Source organism: Podarcis pityusensis, assembly GCF_964106645.2.
Source record: "Podarcis pityusensis genome assembly, chromosome: 8".
Classification (NCBI taxonomy): domain Eukaryota; kingdom Metazoa; phylum Chordata; class Lepidosauria; order Squamata; family Lacertidae; genus Podarcis; species Podarcis pityusensis.
Genome location: NC_138033.1, coordinates 57,072,936 through 57,094,480, shown reverse-complemented (window position 1 = coordinate 57,094,480; position 21,545 = coordinate 57,072,936). Strand labels below are relative to the sequence as shown.

Sequence of the window (21,545 nt, the reverse complement as noted above, 5' to 3'; positions counted from 1 at the left end):
CGCCCCCCGCCCGGCATCGGAGCTTCGTTCCGATGCCGGGCGGCGGGAGGAGGCGTTCCCCGCCCCCCGCCCGGCATCGGAGCTTCGTTCCGATGCCGGGCGGCGGGAGGAGGCGTTCCCCCCCCGCCCGGCATCGGAGCTTCGTTCCGATGCCGGGCGGCGGGAGGAGGCGTCCCCCCCCCGCCCGGCATCGGAGCTTCGTTCCGCTGCCGGGCGGCGGGAGGAGGCGTCCCCCCCCCCCGCCCGGCATCGGAGCTTCGTTCCGATGCCGGGCGGCGGGAGGAGGCGTTCCCCCCCCGCCCGGCATCGGAGATTCGTTCCGAAGCCGGGCGGCGGGAGGAGGTCCGAGGACAGTGGGGAAGACGCGCTGCGCTTCCCCGCTGTCCCGGAGATTTCCCTATGGGCTGTCGTCTTGCGAAGCAAGCCCATAGGGAAATTCGTTTTGCGAAGCGCCTCCAAAACGGAAAACCCTTTCGTCTAGCGGGTTTTCCGTCTTGCGAGGCGTTCGTCTTGCGGGGTACCACTGTATTCATAAAGAGTGTTCAAGTCTAGCTAGGAGCTTACATATACAGAGGAACAAGTTTATCACCAGACAAATTATCTAAGTGGAGCTTAAGTCACAAAGAAATCAAATGACAAACTGTGGAAATAAGTCATTTATTCTGGGATGATATTGGTTTTTTAAAAAAATGTTAGTACTGGGAATCTACAATACTGATAGTTCCACAAACACCTATTTTCACTCTGCCACTTAAGTAAAAAAAAGAAAGAAAATACCCAGGAAAGTGTAGAACAGAAAACAATACACATTTAAGCTTGTCTGGTGTACTAACACACATTTGTCAGGTGCTGCTGTCTTGCAAGAGGGATGATGCAAGCAGGGACTGCCGTGTACTCCATTTAATCCAGGTGTCCAGTCAAGCTAGGAACTTTGGCTTGGGTACCCAATGATGCTGTGCCTTAGCAACTGTGAAATGAAGAACAGTTAAGTGGTGCAACACTCTTAGCCTTTAATTTTTACAGAACATGTTTAATGTTCAAAGTGGCCTTCTACATGGAAGAAAACAGCCTCTTGTCTGGACTAAAATACAATGCAATGCAAAAAACAAAAAACCCAACCATTCCTTTACTTCAGAACTTATCAGTGCAAACTGGAAAACTGAAAGCAGAATAGGGCAGCTGTCACTTTCTGCATGCACTCATTTTTCCTACAAGCCTCTCTTCAACTCTCCCAGAATCCTAAGGGTGCTGAAAATTCACTGTATTTTCTCATTTAAATCAGTGTACTTCTCTCATTTATATTAGCTTGGACTCAGAGATAGAAAAACCAGGACAAATGAACAGTTATGGTTCAGTCACACTTGAGAACAGCCTGGATTGCGAAGGCTTGGGATCTCACAAAAGTTGCCAATGTGGACTTAAATTTGCACCATTTACTCCAAAAGTCATTTTGGGGCACTTCACAGAATTTTGAATGGATCTCTTAGAAAATGAGGTAGCGTTTGGGAGGGAGGTGCGGATATGCTCCAAGAGCAGCAATTCCCCCGTTTGACCTTTTGAACTTTAACAGACACTGCCGTGATATTTCTTGGCAGCCATGAAGGCTGCAGGCATGGACTGCACACAGCCCTGGCCCACATCCACAGGACTGTACAGCTTGGTGTTCTCATACGCTACTTGATATGAAACATGAACTGCTGTTAGTGCAGTATAAAGAATATATGCATGCAAAGAGAACTGGCTCCTAGCTTAGCTCATAAATGAAGTCTGCTTCAGTTGACAATTACTAAGAGTTCAGAGCTTTGCAAAGCTTTTGGACTCAGGAGAATATCTAGAGAAGCAAGAGCCATAACAAGACTGAATAATATTCATCAAGCCAGGGAACTGTATAACTGGATAAAAAGAATACCGTAGTGGCCACAGCAATCCTGGTCTTTGAGGCTCCTTATTTTATTAATCTTAGACAAAAGTCATGAACTCTGAAAGAAGTGCCAAAGTGTGAGAAGGATTGCAAACTATTTGTTTAGCGCCTCCCTCCACTGAGCTTCAGAATAAAATTTTCTTCCAGCTTCCAAGTGAGCACAATTCTCTATCCTGTAAATTCAAGGATTTACAGCCCTAGCTCAAGATTCCAATCATTATGAAGAAGTAGGCATGAATGGAAAAAAGAGAGATCTACTTTCTCAAGCACTACCTCTCCCCAGTCCCCGGACCATGCAATCATCATCCGAGGCCCTTCTTCGTGTGCCCCTACCATGGGAGGTCCAGAAGGTGGCAATATGAGAATGGGCCTTTTCAGTGGTGGCTCCTCAACTGTGGAATGCCATCCCCAAGCACCACTGTTACATAGCTTAAGTGCCAGACAAAAACATTCATCTTTCGTCAAGCCTTTGGCTTTTAATTATCTATGGTCCTTTTATATGGATGGAATGTATTAATCTAGTTTTTAAAAACTGACTTGTCTTTTAGATTGTTTTTTAATGCTAGTTTTAATGTGTGTTTGCACTTATACGTTTAAAAGAACTGCAAGTGGATTTTAGTTCTCTTGGCAAAAAAAGTGATCAATAAATTTAATTAATAATACCACTTTGAAAGTAGTACAGAAGTTTGACTTTAAGGTTTTAAACGCACACAAAAATAGTGGAACACCCTCCTTAGTCCCCAACGTGAGCCTCTCCAGATATTGCTGGTCTCTGAACTCCCTTCAACCCCAATCAGTGGACAGAGATTATGGTAACGGTAGTCCAAAACATCTGGAAAGCACCAGAAGACTATCCTAGAGCATCATGTTTGCAGTTGCTGAATTTTGCACACTTAAATTTTGCACGCATCTTCTGCAAAGAAGGTCACCATTAACCCAGCCAGTCTCATCAACATCTAGAAATGAGAAATCTACATTTGAAATCTTACTGAAGTTGTTCCAAATCTATTGGGCAAGGATGGGGAAGCTTTTTTGCTCAGATAAAGGTCCAGATCTTTATCAGAATTGCCCTCTCAGTCCAAATATGACAAGTGGGTGTGGCTGCCTACCAGTCAACACCCTTATGGTGTTCCCAAACATGCACTACTGCTGTGTGAAGAGCAAGAAAAAAATCTTTCCAGCACTTCACATAGCAGCATCAGGCACTTGGGAACCCCACGAGTTTCCTTCTCACCCTTCCATTGGGGAGGGGCGGGATGGCAATGAAGCTTTCTTTCTGTCCTTCAGCTCTGACAAAGAAGGGAAAGCAATCTCTCCCCACACTCCCACAGAAAGGAAAGCAACATAACAAGCTATAGCATGTGAATAACATTATGCACCTCGTGTAATGGATGGAACACTTTTAATGACTTGTTCACACACAATGCCAAGTTTGACTTGCGATCCTAGCTCTTGGAAAGGAAGTGCCAACCGTGATTTGCCAGTTTTTATGCAACAACATAATACAGTTTGCTCCAAGCAGAAAATAGCAAATTGAATCGAAGAGCCAGGGTGGATGAAGAGAATGGATGCTCAAGGGTAAGGCTCCTTCCTGCAGTACCAAATGTGGGTCACCCAGGAGGTATTTGAACCCTTGGTGAAGTTCACCAGGCTGCCCACTACTCCATACCCCATTTCATGAATTGGGGAAATATTTATTGGAAGTGCAAAATGACCCCCTTTCATTCCTGTGCATTCAGCACCTAGCTTACTCAGCTCTCACCTGGTGTTGGCAGCAAGCCCGGTCTGCCACTAAGCAGTGGTCGCTTTGCAGGCAGATGTGGAGATGGAGGTAGGTGGACTGGTCTTTTAGCAGACTTTATCAGAAGTGGCGGAGGGTTGCCCTTTGGGCCAGCCAGCCCTGTTTGGAAAGAGGGAAGAAGAAAGCGTGGAATGGGGGGAAATGGCCAACATTTCTTTATTAATTGGTCACTCAAACTAGAAATTATTATTTAATTTCACTATGGTTGCTATCCTGCCTTTCCACAAATATGCACCCCATGCTGCTAACATATATCAATGATTAGTATGTAATAATATACCAAGAAGTTGCACAACTAGCAGCTAAGAAGCAGGGTAAGATAGAAACAGCAGCCGAGTATAAAGCACCTACTATCGCCTACCAGCAGAATATAATCAACTCAACAAGCAGTAGGCCTGTCTTAATGTTTTCACTTAATGGTCAGCGGTCAGAAAAGGCACCAACCGAGGTTCTCTAGGAAAGAAGTTCCACAGTGTAGGTACAACCACTGAAAAGGCCCTCTCTCGTGTGCCTGCCCAACTTGCCTCTGGTGCTAGCAGATGCAGAGAACAGCCTCTGCTGATTAACTACAATATCTGGGCATGCTCATATTGAAGGAGGTAGTTTTTCATATAGTTATCTTCCAGGAGGCCTTATCCAAAGGATTTTTTGTTTTTAAAGAAATTGATTCAAAGAGTGATATTACACTGCATATGTAGCATGTATGTATGTACAGTGGTGCCTCGCAAGACGAAATTAATTTGTTCCGCGAGTTTTGTCGTCTTGCGATTTTTTTCGTCTTGCGAAGCACGGTGTCGGGAAAGTTTTGGAAAAGCTTCAAAAATCACCAAAGTCTTTAAAAACCTCAAAAAAGGCTACCACACCGCATTCTATGAGTTGCTCCTCGAAGTCAAGTCGCAACTGTATTAACGGTGTTAAGAAAAAGGAAACAAACTTGCAAGACGTTTCCGTCTTGCGAAGCAAGCCCATAGGGAAAATCGTCTTGCGAAGCAGCTCAAAAAACAAAAAACCCTTTCGTCTAGCGAGTTTTTTGTCTTGCGAGGCATTCGTCTTGCAAGGTACCACTGTACAATGCATATTTTAACATTTCTGGTGGACCAATTAAGTTTCACTGTTAGTTACCCTGGGTTTCTCATCTCACCTTAGGTGAGAGTTAACCATCAACCACACCCACCCTTCTATTTCCACTTTCCTCTCCCTGCTTCACTGTAAATTTTAATAAAACATCAATACAGTTAACAGGGTTACCAACCTGGTGTGGGAAGAAGACCTGTCAACGGTCTTTCACCCAACAAAGCTGGCTTAGCTGAAGATACAGATGACTGGCCTAACACAGAATTCCGGCCAGGAGTTGGAAGAAGGGGCGGGGGTTTGCTTAGAGTCTGGGGGAGAGCACTAGTGCTTGGCCGGACACTTGCTGGATACACCGTGTCTTCAGCTGCAACAGCTAAAGGGTCTGTTTCTGCAACAAAGCCTGGTTTAGGAGAACCAAGAGTTAGCAAGCAACACACAATGATTAGTGAACACCCGATTTATTAAAAGCAAAGACTGTAGTTTGCCTCTGATTTATGGGAATATCACACTCTTTAACTACCTACTTTTTCCCCTCAGGGAAATACCTCAGATCTTTTAAAGACGCCTCAAGTTAGATTTACAGACGTAAGTTTAATTTATTTTAAGGACTGAGCTTCTGAACTCTTCAGTTTGCAGAACATAATAAAGGGGTCGGGGTCTGCCATTGTTTTCGCGAATATTAAGGTTTCATATTTTAATTTAATAACTTGTTATAAGTGTAATGTCTTTTTGCCACGTGAAATGTGATGGTTACCAGAGGGTGGCAACGAACAATGGAAGTGCTTGCTCTTTAAGACTGTTTTTCCACACTGGCCTGGGGCTCTTCCATGGAATACTTCTTGTCACCCCATAATGTGGTTGCTGCTCCTTAAGTAGCTTAATTCCTGCCTTCCATCATTAAGAACTTAGCAAGCAACAGTAAAAGCCCTGCCACACGATAAAAACACGCAGTTTCTCCCCGCTAGTGTATGAATGGGACTTTTAAAAACTGTCTTCTTGCACAGCAGTAACAACATGCTTTGAAGGCCTAGCTGGAAACAAGGGTCACTGTGTAAAGAAGAGCTGTGTGCATGCGTGTCGTGTGATGTACATGTGAGAGTCTGGATTCATTTTAACCACCAACACACACCCAGGCAAGACCTGCTGGAAATATTACCCACCAATACCACATTATAAAACTATGTCTACAAAGCCAAAAAAAGAGCAAGGTAGTTTTAAGAAGTGTTCACATTCCAGTAAGAAGTAAGATTTTATGGCTTGGGGATGGGGTAGGATTAACCTTTACATTCCATATTTTGATTATTATTTTTAATATAAGTTTTAACCAAGAGCCCGTTTTAAAATAGTGGGATTTATAGGGACATTCTTGGGGAACAGGTGGGAAAGTAATGAATACCTTCAAGCTTATTTCTCCTGGTCTTCAGGAAGTCACTTATTGAGTTCAATTCTTCCATATACAAATGTTTTCCCTCACTTAACAGAAAGAGGAGATGTCTAATGCCTAGAGGCACATGGTAACTGTCATAGAGATCCCGCTCTAGGTAGTCATTCGCCAGATCAGCTGCTTTGTGTGAAATCTCTGTGCGTTCCTGTTGTTCGCGCTCAGCACAAATTTTCTCAAACGCCTTAGCTATCAGAGCCAATGCATCCTCCATGGGCATATTACGGTGTACTATAGAGAAGAGAGATACCTTGCTTTTTAAAAGGTTACATCAAGACAAAACCAAACACAAAACTGCTGTGTTCCTGAACCATTATTCTGAAGTTCAAAGTCAACGTCTGTTTCAATACGAGCAAATTTATATTTTTAACTGAATGTTATATGTTCATGATTCAACACAAACATGCTCAGTTCTATTAAGTGTAATGTGCACATGTAACTATTGAGATCTCATTTGTGTGTTCATTTAAAGTAAGTTAATTTCATGCTTGGAACAATTTTACAAAAACTTTTCTAAATAGAGGAACAGTTCTAAGAAATTAGTGTTGAAGGTGGGTTTGTTTGCTTTTTAAGATCCAGAGAAAATACCCAATCCAATGGTTTACTTTATTGTTTCAGACAGAAGGCGAAATCTGAGAAGTGTAGAAAAACACCCTCCAGTAAGATGAAATAAATTTTGCTCAGTGTAGAAAGGGTTTACAACTGTATGAATATTTAATAAATGTAAAAAGTGTTCCTCAGCACATTCAGCAGTTTTGTGAAGCAGTATTAATTTTCAGTTAGAAGTATTATTCCAACTTGTGACATGTTTTAATATTGTATATGTGTTGAGGAGGAGATCTAGATAGCATATTATGAATGGGGACCATTTCTGAATGAATCTAAACTTACTTTTGATAGACTGATGAAGCATGATTACGGTGCAAGAGGAAAGTGTTACGTTAGATGGTTCAACAAGAACACAGAATGGGGAACCATCATTTTTAACTTCTTGTAGGGCACGTGTAAGACCTGATTCAGATGTAAGGTATATCATTTCCACAACAAGGCCATGATCCTGCAACCGATGGCCTATGGCTGTTGAATATTCCCTTGAAGGAAAAAAAGAAGAAGCAGGTTATTTTACAAATAATTCCTCCCCAAATATTAGTGCCAGTGTTCTAGTCGCTGCCATTATGTGTGCACGGAAAAGACTCAAGAGTACCAGACTTGTTATGTCAACAGTATTCCTTTGGGATTCAGGCAACCCACTGGAACTGGGAAGAGTGAGCAGATCTGGTTTGGATGGTGGACTTAAACAATAACTGAGCAGTTGTTTATGCAAATGGAAGCTTCATTGTGAACAAGGCCTATCCCAACTGCAGGGTATATACAGAGCTTAGGGTTGGAAGCTATGATTGAATGTTAAGAGTGTCTGACAACATATTATGATTTTCAATTATACTTTTTAACTATATGCTCTATACTGACATACACTTGTTGGTGAGGCAACACTCTTCTTATTTTCATTTAGTTTTCCCTTTTGGGAAACACAGATTTCTTTATCATACCAAACTGAATAGCAAAGCCTTTGGCTGCCTGAGGAATCCATTCAAGCAAGGCTGCATAGAGTCCTGAACTGGGATACACTGGTTCAATTTTCCAGTTACTGTTAAGCTGCAAAACCGCTTGGCGTCAAGGAACATTTGGACAAAATACACTTAAGTGTGGACTCATGAACACCTGTAAAATAGGAATTTGTGGGGTTTGGAAACAGGTGTGTATGGAAATTTGTTTATCACTGTGTGATTAACTGCACCATAATTGATAATGCGTATGTGAAGACATGTCAACTTTATATTCTGTTATTTTAAATGTATTTTTGAATCCAAATTGGTAGGACAGCAAGAATTAAATATCAAAGTAATTAGGAAAATTACCAACTGGTTATGGCAGTACATGTATTCTTTGACTTTTACTAGCACTTTATAAACAAAAAACACCTTTCGTGTTATGAAATCATGGCAATGCAACTAGGTTCTCAATCTGGGTCATTCCATGCTAAATATGGACAGGAAATCAATTTCAAAGGCTTTAATTTTACAACCAAGATAAAAAGATAAAATCATGTGAAGAAGAAGAAGAAGAGTTTGGATTTGATATCCCGCCTTTCACTCCCTTTAAGGAGTCTCAAAGCGGCTAACATTCTCCTTTCCCTTCCTCCCCCACAACAAACACTCTGTGAGGTGAGTGAGGCTGAGAGACTTCAAAGAAGTGTGACTAGCCCAAGGTCACCCAGCAGCTGCATGTGGAGGAGTGGAGACTCGAACCCGGTTCCCCAGATTACGAGACTACCGCTCTTAACCACTACACCACAGTGGGCAAAACACTCAAGTTTATCCAGTTAGATGGCACTGAGTGCCAGCCAGGATGATATAATGTGATTAACTATGGGTACCCCAACCTTTGTAATATATGTTGATTCACATACCTGGAGCTTCAGCAATATAAAATATAGGTATTATGCACAGAACGCGCACTGTGATGTTAAAAGTCTGTGTCCATAAAGTGTAAAATGAATTGCCAATGTTGAAATTAATAGAAAGTACAATATTAGAGAGCTTTAAAGACATGCATTAACCTCAGCTACCTGAGAAAGTATGAACAGTTGCTAACTAACATTTTATTACATTTGGGCAAACGTTTTAGTAAGTGTTACTTTGCAATGACTCTTCTGGATTTAAAAAGGGAGGTGGTCATTCAACCAGAAAGGAAGGTGCTCGTGTTCTGAAGATTGTAGGAAGAGGTCTAACGAGAGACCCAAATGATATCTCCAATATATCCCGCTCTATGGACTCCCAAGATCTGCTAGTGATATTAGCGGCCCAATGGATGAAAGGCAGAAATGTATTCAACATTTCCATGTGCTACTGGATGGGAAATTAGAAGAGGTCATGGAAATCGCTTACTACAGCAAAGCAAAAAATCTAATACAACCACCCTATATTTTTCTTATTAGTATAATATCCAAGGGAAAGTTGAGAATATTTAAGGCATGCTTAAACATCATCACACAGATTCAATATACTTTCAGTGAATAAGGTGTTCAAATTATGCTGGTAACTTTTTCAGTGAAAGCCTACAGCTAACTGTGGCACTTTAAAAGAGATGGCCATTACTGTTTTGACTCAAAATATGCTTGACCATTATGTGGAGAATCAGAAAATAGTTTTCAGTGGGATGGTTTCAGAGCAAATTAAGAAGCTCTAGTTAATATTATAACAGACTGAAGAGTCAGGTTGGAATGACAAAGTGAGAAAGACTTGGTTGAAATATCATGGAAATTTCATTGCTTAGAAGCAGAAGCATCATATTTGTCTTGAACTGATAGACACCCTTTGTATTAGAAAATATTCCGGGCAGGGGCCACACCAAAATGTTAAAAACAATGAAAGGTTTTAACAAGTAGTTGAGTACAAGACTATAAATATGTATTTTGTTTTAAGAAGAATATAAAAGAAGTAAAAGCTATTTTAAGAAGCAACCTAGAATGTTAAATATCAGGTGCTGATATGCTTATTGAAGTTCCTAGCATTCCAAGTCGGCTTACATAAACAGTACTCAATAACAGTACAATCTAATTGATTAAACAATCTTACAGGCTGCCAGACTACCAACTTTATGAAAACCCACAGTCCTGTAAACCTAGAGTATGCTTCGTGAACAAGATTCATTCAGCTTAGTTTGTCATTCAAACATTAATCTTAAAAAGTGTTGAAATATTGAGAAAGTGTGTTGCTGTTTTTTAAAGTCTAATTACCAGCACTACATTATGGGAACATCAAATTTCTGTTTGGGCAATCAAGGAAAAAGTGGGTTTATAAATGGAAACTTTAAGATTGCAGAATAATCTCTTAATGTAAGCACTTATAGTATTTAATATACAAAAAAAGAGAAACTTCTCTTGGTTCATATTGTACATTTAAGATTCAGAGAGGAGTATGGGGTGGGATATACGTGGAGAATTGGATTCAAAATTAATTATTAATGTCATAAAATTTATAGACCGCTTGGCTGTAAAAAAGCAAAAAAAGCCTCAAAGCGGTTTACAAAAAGATACAAGAAAATCAAAGGGGGGGAATACATATATGCAACCTGCTAGTTCATGGATAAAGACTGTATTTACCGTGATACAAATTAACAACACTGCAACACTGTTTAAAGCGACCTTCCTGCTAAGTATAAACTGGTAATCAAAAGTAACAGCTTCAAGAAGCACACGAATTAAGCCCCAAACTGCACTGGATCATGGCAGGCCCACATCTTTAAATGAAAGTCTGCCACACTATACAAATCAGTTTTTGGGGGGAGGGGTTGTTTAAAGGGCACAAAGAGTGTGGGTGGTAGGAGCTGACCCCCATTACTTTTATCCCCACTGCCCATGCCACTAAGTGCTTTTCCCAGGGAGGCTCCAATACCAACACAGCTAAGAAAAGAACCTGAGGGAAAGTTTTGGCATGTCCCTTTAATATCTCTCCTTACATGCAAATAAGGCAGGTCCAACTTTAAAGACACACCCCTGCTGCTATCCCATGTAATACAGGCTTTAGGCTTGCATAACTGTCACAGCTGGTACCATTTCAGGTAAAATTTTGGTATGGAAGCAGAGAAATCCTAAAAAGATTGGCTCAAAACCAAATTACACATTAAGATGTTAGTTCACAGCTCAGCTCGAATCCTTAAGTACAACTTTAAAAACAAACTCACGCTTGATCCTTGCTGATGGAAACAATGACACAGTCTGAAGGTCGGTCTTTGTCGTACTCCTTCTTTAACTGCTGGTAAAACTGCAAGTACAGCTTGTCCCGAAGAACGTCCTTTGTGTAGTCATCATCTAAAGAGATACCCAGACAGGCTGAAGTGGAGTTGCTTAAAGGACTGCACCCTCTCCTTGCTAAGACAATTGCAATTTCAGGGTAGGCAAGTCAACACATTTTAATAGCTTCCAAGTAAACAGTCAGAATTTAGGAATACATAACAGGCATCTTGGCCCACAGGACTGAGAAACAGAAGCCAACAATATTTGACATGCCTATCACTGATCATTGGTGCAAGCTGCCAGAGAAACTCTCTCTTACCTTTTTGAGAATATTGGTATCTCTCATAATTATCTTCATTCCCTGTTGATGGATGATATTGCTGCCCGAAGAGTTCTTCAAAGCTAACCATACAAGACACAAAAGTGAATCAAGCAGAGTTAAAATAAAACTTCCTGTTTTTGAAGAGTACTCTCTCTCTTTACCTTCTCATACTGGGGCATGTGATTAATGTATAAACATTTTTCTTGATGAAGCACGCTGCTGGTCACTTAGTGCAATGCTTATACCAGTGATACAGGTAATTGGGACCCCAGAAGACAAAGGCATAGTGGGGTGTCCTGGTAATATCGTTGAGGGAGGCATTTGATTGAACATTTGAATCAATGTTTAATAATATGAAGGTATAAAATAAAGAATAAATAAATCACATGGCATTTTATATATATATAACATGTGTGCATGTTATGTGTACCTGTGGCTCTTGGGCTGCTGTCCCCCCCCCCCTTGATTCAATTTGTTTAGGAGATTAACTGCTGGTATTTGCTTCAAACTGAACTGTAAATCACCTTCTAAACTGAAAGTATATAGCATATATCTAGGTGCAATTTTAGAGCACAGGAAATTCGCTTGTAGCAGGCAAGACTCAGGTACTTATTTGTAGGCATCATCTACTTTGATTGGCAGCCACTTTCCAACATCTCAAGACAGCAGTTTTACACACCAACTGCTATCCTTCCTTTTCTAACTGGAGATGTCAGGAAATGCACCTGTGACCTTGTGCATGCTGAGCATGTGCTCTACCACGGAGCTGTGGTCCTCCCAAATTTAGGGTACTCTCATGGCATGAGAAACTGTCTGGTCAGTGTGGTGCTGGGCATGCTATGCAAAGGCCACAGCTTCGCATGGAATCAGCGCCTGCCTAAAGCCACCATGTAAGAGCCATATGGGCTGGTTTTAGCAGTTATGCTCAAAGAGAGCTTGAGATCAGCCACTTCTAGGTGTTGGGAATAAATATATTATGGAAATTCAGCCTTTTCTAAAAGCTAAAAATAAAAGTGTATGTATGAACTTCATATGATGTTATACCCTTAAAGTGAATTCATAGAGAGCCAAGTAAAAAGAAACCATACTTAAATCCTACTAATTGAATACACTGAACTTTCAAAACACTGTTACGTGCTGAATCCATTGGTCTGTATCTGTTTCAAAATAGTATATAGCCCAGTTTTCCTGAAATGTCTCAATATATCTGATGAAAAGAAGAAATTTTAGGACATGAGCTTATTTGTTAACATTGGGTTTCACATCTTCTTTGAGCTTTGGGGATGGGGTCAGGTTATTATTCAAATAAGTACTGAGAAAAAACCCTCTAACCTGTTAGCATCTTCATAGTCCTTCGAATAACCCTCTGGAGACGAGTAAGAGCTCTTCTGAAAGGTTTTGTAAGGATTTATGCTGTAAGGCACAAAAATTGTAACATATTTAAGATGCTGGATTGCCATTGTTTGCACCTCTTCTGGAAAGCTCAGTTCTACTTTTACAATATAGTACAAGATTGCCAGGTTCATCTATGTGCAGTTATTTACCAGAAATCCCACTAGGTGGTTGATTCCTCAGCCAGCTTTGCCTGCTGGCCACTTATGGATACTCATGGAAATACAACCACACTCTGAAAAGAGAAAGTGTGATAGGCTAATGAGCTGCTCCACTGTACTGACTCTTTGCACAACTGGTATTGGCTTCCTATGCTTATTTTTCTATCCAAAAATGTAACTGCCGGAGAAATTGTGTACTCTTTCCCCTCAAAACAGAACCACAAAGTTAAGCAACTGACCTAGGATAACAAATGCTAGTAGGGTGAATCGGAGAAGAAGCTAATTCCAAAGAACAACAACAGCAAAAGCAATGTCTCCTTTTTATATTTAAATGTAAAAAGACAACGTAACCATCAAACTATTTGAAGGTTTTTTTAAAAAAAAGTATTTTAAATGATTAAAACATTGAGGATTACTTACTCTAGAAGTCGTGGAATCCATCCAGGTCTATGCCTAGACCCAAAGTGGGAAAAAGTAGGTTAACTTATGCAGAAGATATGCTGCAAGCATCTGTCATTAATTACATCACTGTAGAAGTAAAAGGTACAAATTGTCTTCGAATATGAAGACCTTATAAATCCCAAATGCTTTAAGACAGAATGATAAGCTGAAAGGATAAAATATGAAATTATGTATTTTTTAAAATGGGGGAAGAACAGAAGCCAGTATTGCCTGTATTAATATTCTTTTTTATTATTACCTACCATTCACCCTAAAAAAAAAACAATTTTAAAAACAATTTTTAAAAACTTAAAATCAGAAAAATAAGGTGCATGACTCACATACACATAGAAGTGCACAGAAATTCACCTAGAAGTATATATCATAAATGTAAAATGTAAGAAAAAAATCCCTCAAATAATTATCAATGAAATATTTTGATGCTCTTGGAGGATGGGAGGAATTATACAAGATAATAAAGGTGTAATAGATTGGTCTATGAAAAGTCTGAGGGTATCTTACAAAAAGTTACAACCCAAGACATACTAAATTCTGATCTCTTAAATGAATAAATACTTAAGGGCATTTTTTTTTTTTTTAACAATGGGACCATCTATTAAAAGAAAAAGGTGAAAACATGATGCATCAGAAACCCAGTTGGAAGCAAGGCATCTTAAGAAATGCTTATTCTGGTTCTGAACAGGAAGGATAATGTTCAACAATCTGATTTCTTGGGAAAGAGGTTGTCTGAACCTAGAGAGGGATAGCTATAGAGCAACTCAAACATAATAGACTTTCAACAGTGTAAAGAAGAAACTATTTAACATCATAAAGCATTAAGAGAAGAAAAATAATAAGTAACAGAAATAATAATAATAATAATAATAATAATAATAATAATAAATTTTATTTATATCCCGCCCTCCCCAGCCAAAGCCGGACTCAGGGCGGCTAACAACAATAAAACAGTACAAAAGTACAGCACAAACAACACTCTAAAATCATTCATTATAAAATTAATTAATTCAAGCCACTGGCAACCATTGGGCCAGAGCTCCGCGAAGATTGCCGAGGGAGGGAGTCAGGCTGTGTCCTGGCCAAAGGCCTGGTGGAACAGCTCTGTCTTGCAGGCCCTGCGGAAAGATGTCAAGTCCCGCAGGGCCCTGGTCTCTTGTGACAGAGTGTTCCACCAGATCGGAGCCACGGCCGAAAAAGCCCTGGCTCTAGTTGAGGCCAGACTAACTTCTCTGTGGCCTGGGACCTTCAAGATGTTTTTATTTGAAGACCGTAAGTTTCTCTGTGGGGCATACCAGGAGAGGCGGTCCCGTAGGCACGAGGGTCCTAGGCCGTATAGGGCTTTAAAGGTTAAAACCAGCACCTTAAACCTGATCCTGTACTCCACCGGGAGCCAGTGCAGCTGGTGTAGCACCGGGTGAATGTGATCTCGCAGCGAAGACCCCGTAAGGAGTCTCGCTGCAGCATTCTGCACCCGCTGGAGTTTCTGGGTCAGTCTCAAGGGCAGCCCCACGTAGAGCGAGTTACAATAATCCAGTCTGGAGGTGACCGTCACGTGGATCACAGTGGCTAGGTCAGGGCGAGAGAGGTAAGGAGCCAACTGCTTAGCTTGGCGGAGATGGAAAAATGCCACCTTTGTTGTAGCTGCAATCTGCGCCTCCATGGAAAGGGAGGTGTCGAAGATTACACCCAAACTCTTAACGGACGGTGCTGGCACTAATTGCACCCCCGCCAGAGATGGGAGTTGCCCCCCCAATCCCATATCCCATATGATGATTTAAGGAAGCTGCAGCATGCTACTCATGTCAATGAATTATGTCAATGATTCCCTTGAACCACTACGATGTAGTATTATATTTTAAGTCTAGAAGCCGTATCACGGGGAATGACACAAATAGTGCAACCACCCTTTCCTGCCCCCTTCCAGATGAACTCAGCAATCCAGCTGTGCTACACATATTTGTTTAAGCTGCTGGATTTGAAGTCTGCACAGGTTGGGTAGAGAAACCCATCCAAAAGAAAAAAGGACAACAGATGTATAGTCTGGAAAGTTATGTCAAGTATCAGAGACAGCATAAGGATGACAGCTGCTTGGTCTTGCCTCATTTGCTGTTAACTATAGCTAAAGGACAGATAAAAACAAATTCAGTTCTGATGAAGAAACTAGCTTAACTTCGAACATAAGAAGCATCGTTCTGAACCCTTTAAGCAGAGCTTCCATCTAAATACACAAACATATAAAGCCCAAGAGGCCAAGAAACTCAGTGTTCATTATACTGCCCAACAATGTAATGGTACTAAATATAGCACACAACTCCAATCTTTTACTCCAAGTAAAGTTACTCTTCAAGTAATCCTTGTTGGTACAGAAATGTCCCACTGTGCAAGACATTTATTTGGCATGCGCTAGTTGGTGTACTGAAGCAACTAGAAAACAAGGTGGGATAAACCCCCCAGGACAAGCAGTGTTGCCAAGGAATATGTGATAATAACAGCCATTTCCTGGTGCAAAGCAGCAACAGGGAGCTGCTTTTTCACGTAAGAAATATACTTGAGGTAACTACTTATGAGGTTCCATCTTAAAATGTCAAGGTTATCTCATCAGTGCACCAGTTGCTAGCAATGAGCTGAGAAAACTATTATTAGCTTCTAAAACAGAAGGAAGATTGGTAATATTATTCAGTAAACCCAGTACAGCAAATGCTTTTTCTTCTCACCAATAATTTATTTCAACTGCCTCAAATGTTTCTTAATAAGGAAAGAGTCTCATTTTTTAAAATTCCACTTGCTTTCCTCATCTCACTCAATTCTAGAAGAGAGAGTAGTTGCAGAAGGCCAAACATTGTTTGGTGGTTGTTTATAACCTCACTGCGTGGTTACCAGTAATCATGGCAACTGATCATGCCATGAGATAAAGGCTGTTATTATTTAATGTACTTAAATAATATTACAGTGCCCCCCATCACCCTGCATTTTCCATGCTGCCACATGGTAACATCCTCTTCACTGCGTGGGTAGTCACTACAGGACTTGAAATGAGAACAAGATTGTAGAGGGGCACATGCTCTGAATGCAGAAGCTTCCATCTTGAGCATCTCCAGGAAGGCCTGGCAAAGAGTTCTGTCTGAAACCCTGGAAAGCTGTGGCCAGTCAGCACAGCGGTAGATAGCACTGAGCTGGAGACCAAATGTCTGACTTGAACTAAGGCAAATACCTGTCACTAACGAGGTGGAAGGGGGTGCTAGGATGTGACCATAATATATTTATGGGGTAGAATTCCACATGGACTGTAACAAATGTTTGGACTGCGCAATCATTTCAGATTGCCAGACAGAACGCTCCCCCCATTACATCCTGATCTGGGGGTTTTCCTGACACCCCCAGAACCACTTTTTGGGCGGGGGCAGGCAGGAGAGGGGTAGAAAGCCCTGTTGCCCAAGTGGAAGCCCTTTAAGTGAATTTCGCCTGTAGTTTCTAAAGGTTTTATAATTGCACTTACATTTATGCGCAGAATTCTGAATGACATCAACGGGATTATCTCTTGTATTATTAAATGTCAACTTCAAAGTATTTAGCAGAGCACTTAGAAACATATACTGTGTTGCTTTTAAAAAGAAATGATCATTAAATTGGGAGTAAAGCGGGGGCAGGGAAGTTCTGCCCCTCCAGATGTTGTTAGACCAGCTCTCATCATCCCTGAATATTACTCATGCAGGCTAGGGCTAATGGAAGTTGGCATCCAATAACATCTGGAGTGCCACAGATTTCCAACCCTTCGACTAAATAATTAAGAGCATTTTACTAACTCTGAAGCAGAAGTAGTAGTAAAACAATTTAACTACAGCTTCTGGGATTATTAAATTCCAACCAATCATTTTTAACTGTAGAAGAACAAACAGATAATGCAATTTTATTTTACCTCTTTTCTGGAACAGGTGTTTGTGCTTGATCTGTAGTTACTTTGACCCACGAAGACATTTCAGTTTCTATATGAGGGGGGAAAAACTATTATTTTCATCAGGGTGAATTATTTCCAAAATAAAAATATTTCACAGACCTTCTCTTCACATGACAACCATTACACCAATAAAGACACAGTTAACCACATGTTTCCTTCAGACTATCACTTCATTCCTGAAATGAAACAAAGGCCAAATGTTCAAGACATTTTCTTACTCCAAATTAACTTGTTCATTAACTATATTCACCTTTTCACTCACAAAAAAGTGAAGGAACTGCAAAAAATATTACCAGGATACTGGGTCAAGTAGACTTGCTTTCTAAAGTCATTTATTTTGAGGGAGTCTCCAGGTTCACATTCAAAGTCTATTAATATTTAGTATTAGAAATGTCTTTTCCCAAGTCAGGTTAACTGAAAGGTTTATGAATTTAGAAATTCCCCCATGGTATGTGACCTTCTTGAAACTATATTTTTATGTGTTTATGTACCACGATAGTCTAGCTTACATGGGATATTCTTTGGGGGTGGGCAGATCCCACCTAAATGAAGAGACAGGTTGTGGACTGAACTTTCTGTTCTTTTCCACTCAAAAAAAATAAATTGCTTCTCCAATAAGGAATGATGCCTTATGTTTTTCCATCACAAGAGCGCAGAAAAAACACACTCTTACCCTCTCTGGGGAACTTCAGTCCACAAAATGCTGCATATAATTACAGGCTACCAGTTCAAACACGATTACATACATTGTGCAAAAAACACACAAAGCAGCGCAAATATAGATTAAGATAGCAGGGAGGGATTTGGAGATTCTTTGATTTAGCAGAGGAAGAGGACATGTAATACAAATTCTGCCAAATATATAAATATTGTTACAAAAGCTGGATGCCTGCCTCCCTCTCTCTGCCAATGGGTGGCAAGAGCCCATGGCTCACACCTGGGGCAAGAAGCTCTATTATATTTTAATGTCCTCTATTGTTCTCTTGATAGCCTTAGCTTAGCCAGGTAGGTTTGCATAAGCCAGCCCAGGAATTTTCTGTTAACAACTGCAATTAGTCCTACAGGAAAAAGCAAGGGATAGTATGCAGATGATCAGCATATATAATGAGACAGAAATCCAATATCTATATTGAGACCAGGTCTCCCCATAGTTTTCAGTTTAGTGATAAGTTGACATTCATAAACTTCTCTTTCAAGTCTGTTTCTGAAATTCTTTTGTAATAAGACAGCTGCTTTGAGATCCTGTATTGAATGTCCTGAGAGAGTGACGTAGTCTCCTACTGGCTTCTTTGTCTTGTGATTCCTGATGTCAGATTTATGTCCATTTATCCTTGGATTCCTGTTCAGTTGTTATCAGTCGTCAACAGGTTTACCATACCCATTGAGTCAATCACCCATCTCTTACTACCCTCCTGAGAAAAGCCCCACCCCACCCTCCCACTATATATAAGGGTCTGGTGACTTCTGTTTCAGTGTACTGTATCTGAAGAAGTGTGCATGCACACGAAAGCTTATACCAAGAACAAACTTAGCTGGTCTCTAAGGTGCAACTGGACAATTTTTAAAATATATTTCAACTATGTCAGACCAACACAGCTACTTACCTGAATCTAATACCTAGAAAAGGCAGCTTAGAATAAAAGCAGCAATGGGTGGGGGGGTGTTGGGAGGGAGAGCAGGAGTGGAGCGCTTCCCCCTCTAAAGCCACAAGGGTCTTTTTGCCAAAATATGTTTTATTTTTTAGCCAAAAAATTTCAGTATGGGTGTGGAGGAGAGGAATAGGAAATGGTTCGTGTTGAGTTTCTTCAAAGGCTCATAGTTGGGAAAGATTTGCAAGAGTCTCATTCTGTTTTGGATTTTTAATGACAGAGCATCTTAACAGTTTTGCTGTGGATTGTGCGTTTGTGTGCCTCCCCAATACCAAATGTTATTGAGAGCCAGCATGGTTACAGCACTGGACCTGGGAGACCAAGATTTCAATCCTCACTGGGTGACCTCAGCCAGTCACTCCCTTTCAGCCTAAACTACCTAACCTACTTCATGGGGGTAAAAAGGGAAGGAGGAGGAGGCCTAGGTACACCATTTTGAGCTCCTTAGAGGAAAGCTTGGATATAAAGACTAAAACAAACAAATAATGAGCCGATGCACCACTTCAGTTAAGCATGTGAGACTAGGAACAAGAAGACCCAGCTTCAAATCTCTACTCAAACCCATCCCCCCAAAAGCAAAAGCTCTTCGGGTGAGCTTGAGCCTGTCGCATTCAACTACCTCGTAGGACTGTTGTGAGAATAACATGGTAGCGAGGAAGGGAGAAGGAGGAGGACCATATTATGCCACCCTGAGTTCCTGGCATAAAGGACGGATGAAGAAAAACACAATGGTGATTATAAACAACCTAGAGACCCGGGGAGTAATGCGGAACAAATATGCAATCCACTTCCCCACCTCGAATGCCGTCTTGCTACCCTCTTCCCAGTCGAGCCCCCCCCCGTCCCAACTCACACGTTCAAGGCTTCACGAATCTTCTGCCGCCGCCGCCGCCCCCCGAAACGGCCTCAACCTTTTCTCTCCCTTCCCGCAGATGAAACACAGTCAGGAGGAAACTGGGAGGGAGCGCGGCCGGGGCGGTAACAACAGCGGTGGCAACAACAGCGGCAGCGGCGTGAATCAAAGACAAACACGCTACCGCCCATCCCCGGCTCCTCCTCTTCCGCGGGGCGGAGCATCCTTCGTGCGCCTGCCTGCCAGCCCGAGGGCCGAAAGCGAAGGGCGGCCATCGCACGCGCACAGCGCCCCCGGCGCCGCGGCTGAGCTAGGCCCCGGCCTGCTTGGTTTCCATGGCAACGGCACGGCAGTCTGCGGCGACTCCCCGGCCTCAAAATGCATCCCTATGTACGCTTAGCTGGCTTGTTGATTCGAAATGTTTCTCAGCCGCCTTTCTTCCAGTGGGGGCTTACAAAGGACAGGAACGTCATTCAGTCAAGAGTGCGAATACAGTACAATAACAACAAAGGATCTGATCCTGCCTCTTCTTCCCAGTCCTAGTCCAAAACAGTGTTAAGAAACTTATATATGAAAGCTAGGGGCGAAATGACACCTTAAACCTAGGGTGTGGGCGCAACAACGGAATGTCTACGTGTGTTTTTTTCATAACAAGAATAGAAAGCTGAAAATGAATGAACTGCCCCTAAAATATTATGTTCGTTTTTCCCATGGTCTCTAGTCCTTCCCCTGCTCAGCCCCCTAATATTCTTAAGAGGGTCTCTTCTCCAGTCTTCAGAGTAGCTGGAAGTGGGGAGGCAGAAAAAGGTCCCCCTTTCCTCCACTCTGCAGTTTTAATCTGAAATCTTAGGCGCAGTACTGCGCTCAGAACTCAGAAGCTGCTCCCACTAATGAAATTCCCTGTCGCAAAACGCCCCTAGAACAATGGGAGTTTCAAACACTGGTCCAAAATTATAAGCAACTAGAGGACATGGCTGCATGGCTCCAATCCTGTTTTTGCTTCATCCTGGGGGTGTAAGTTCCAGTGAGGTTTATTTCTGAGTTAAAAGTACAGTAACTCAGTGTTGGTTTAGCCTGAGTTAGAACTTACTTTAGCCTTAGTTTTTTTTAAAAAAAAAATTAAGTTAAATAACAATTAAGCTATCAAATAATTCAGCGTGACACAGCAAACCTCACAAAGGTCAAATCAGAGATCCCTTATTTTATACTGAAGGCATTTAGTGCTTTTAGTGAAGACTGGCAAGGACTGTCTTAAATTCTTAATTTTTAAATAGTGCCTGGGTTTTTCTTTAACACTGTGGGATAAACAACGGCAGCAAATAACGTGCAGCACCAAGAAATCCAAGCATTGTTGTTCCTGCTGTCTCTTACAGTAGTAGACCTGGCTAATAAGCATAGTAGTGGTGCTGATAGTAGTAATAATACCTTACAGAAGTTTAATGTGATCTTTTAGAATTTGTTTGCACTATTTTGTGAACCACCCTGGAAGTGCAAATATATAACGTTCATCGGTCAATTAACTGTCAGTGAAACCTCTGCAAAGACACAGCAGGAACGTAAGGATCTTTTGCAGCAACTTTTAACAAATTCTAGGGACCAGACGATGGGTGGTCGACGGCACAACGCTACTGACCGTTACGCATGCGTATTCTTCTTTGCCCTTTCCCTTCACCTCCCTTCTTCAGCCTCTTGCCCATACGTAGCCTGTCCAATGAAGAT

General features: G+C 41.4%; 1 protein-coding gene across 3 annotated transcripts; it reads right to left on the bottom strand.

Annotated features, from left to right (window-relative positions):
* Window positions 1–638: 638 nt before the first annotated feature.
* On the bottom strand, window positions 639–21,538 carry LOC308482438 (uncharacterized protein). Of its 3 annotated transcripts, none has more exons than XM_081015544.1 (11): window positions 21,460–21,538; window positions 17,286–17,352; window positions 13,331–13,363; window positions 12,690–12,770; window positions 11,355–11,437; window positions 10,984–11,110; window positions 7,129–7,328; window positions 6,193–6,468; window positions 4,975–5,196; window positions 3,684–3,821; window positions 639–967 (listed from the first exon to the last, which is right to left on the bottom strand). In XM_081015544.1, the coding sequence occupies exons 1-11, from the start codon at window positions 21,521–21,523 to the stop codon at window positions 918–920; spliced, it is 1,341 nt and encodes a 446-aa protein (XP_080871670.1). In that variant the 5' UTR covers window positions 21,524–21,538; the 3' UTR covers window positions 639–917. The 3 variants fall into 3 exon arrangements, with proteins under 3 accessions (XP_080871670.1, XP_080871672.1, XP_080871671.1); XM_081015546.1 differs by lacking the exon at window positions 21,460–21,538 and adding an exon at window positions 19,827–20,119; XM_081015545.1 differs by lacking the exon at window positions 21,460–21,538 and adding an exon at window positions 19,593–19,692.
* Between the last annotated feature and the right edge of the window lie 7 nt (window positions 21,539–21,545).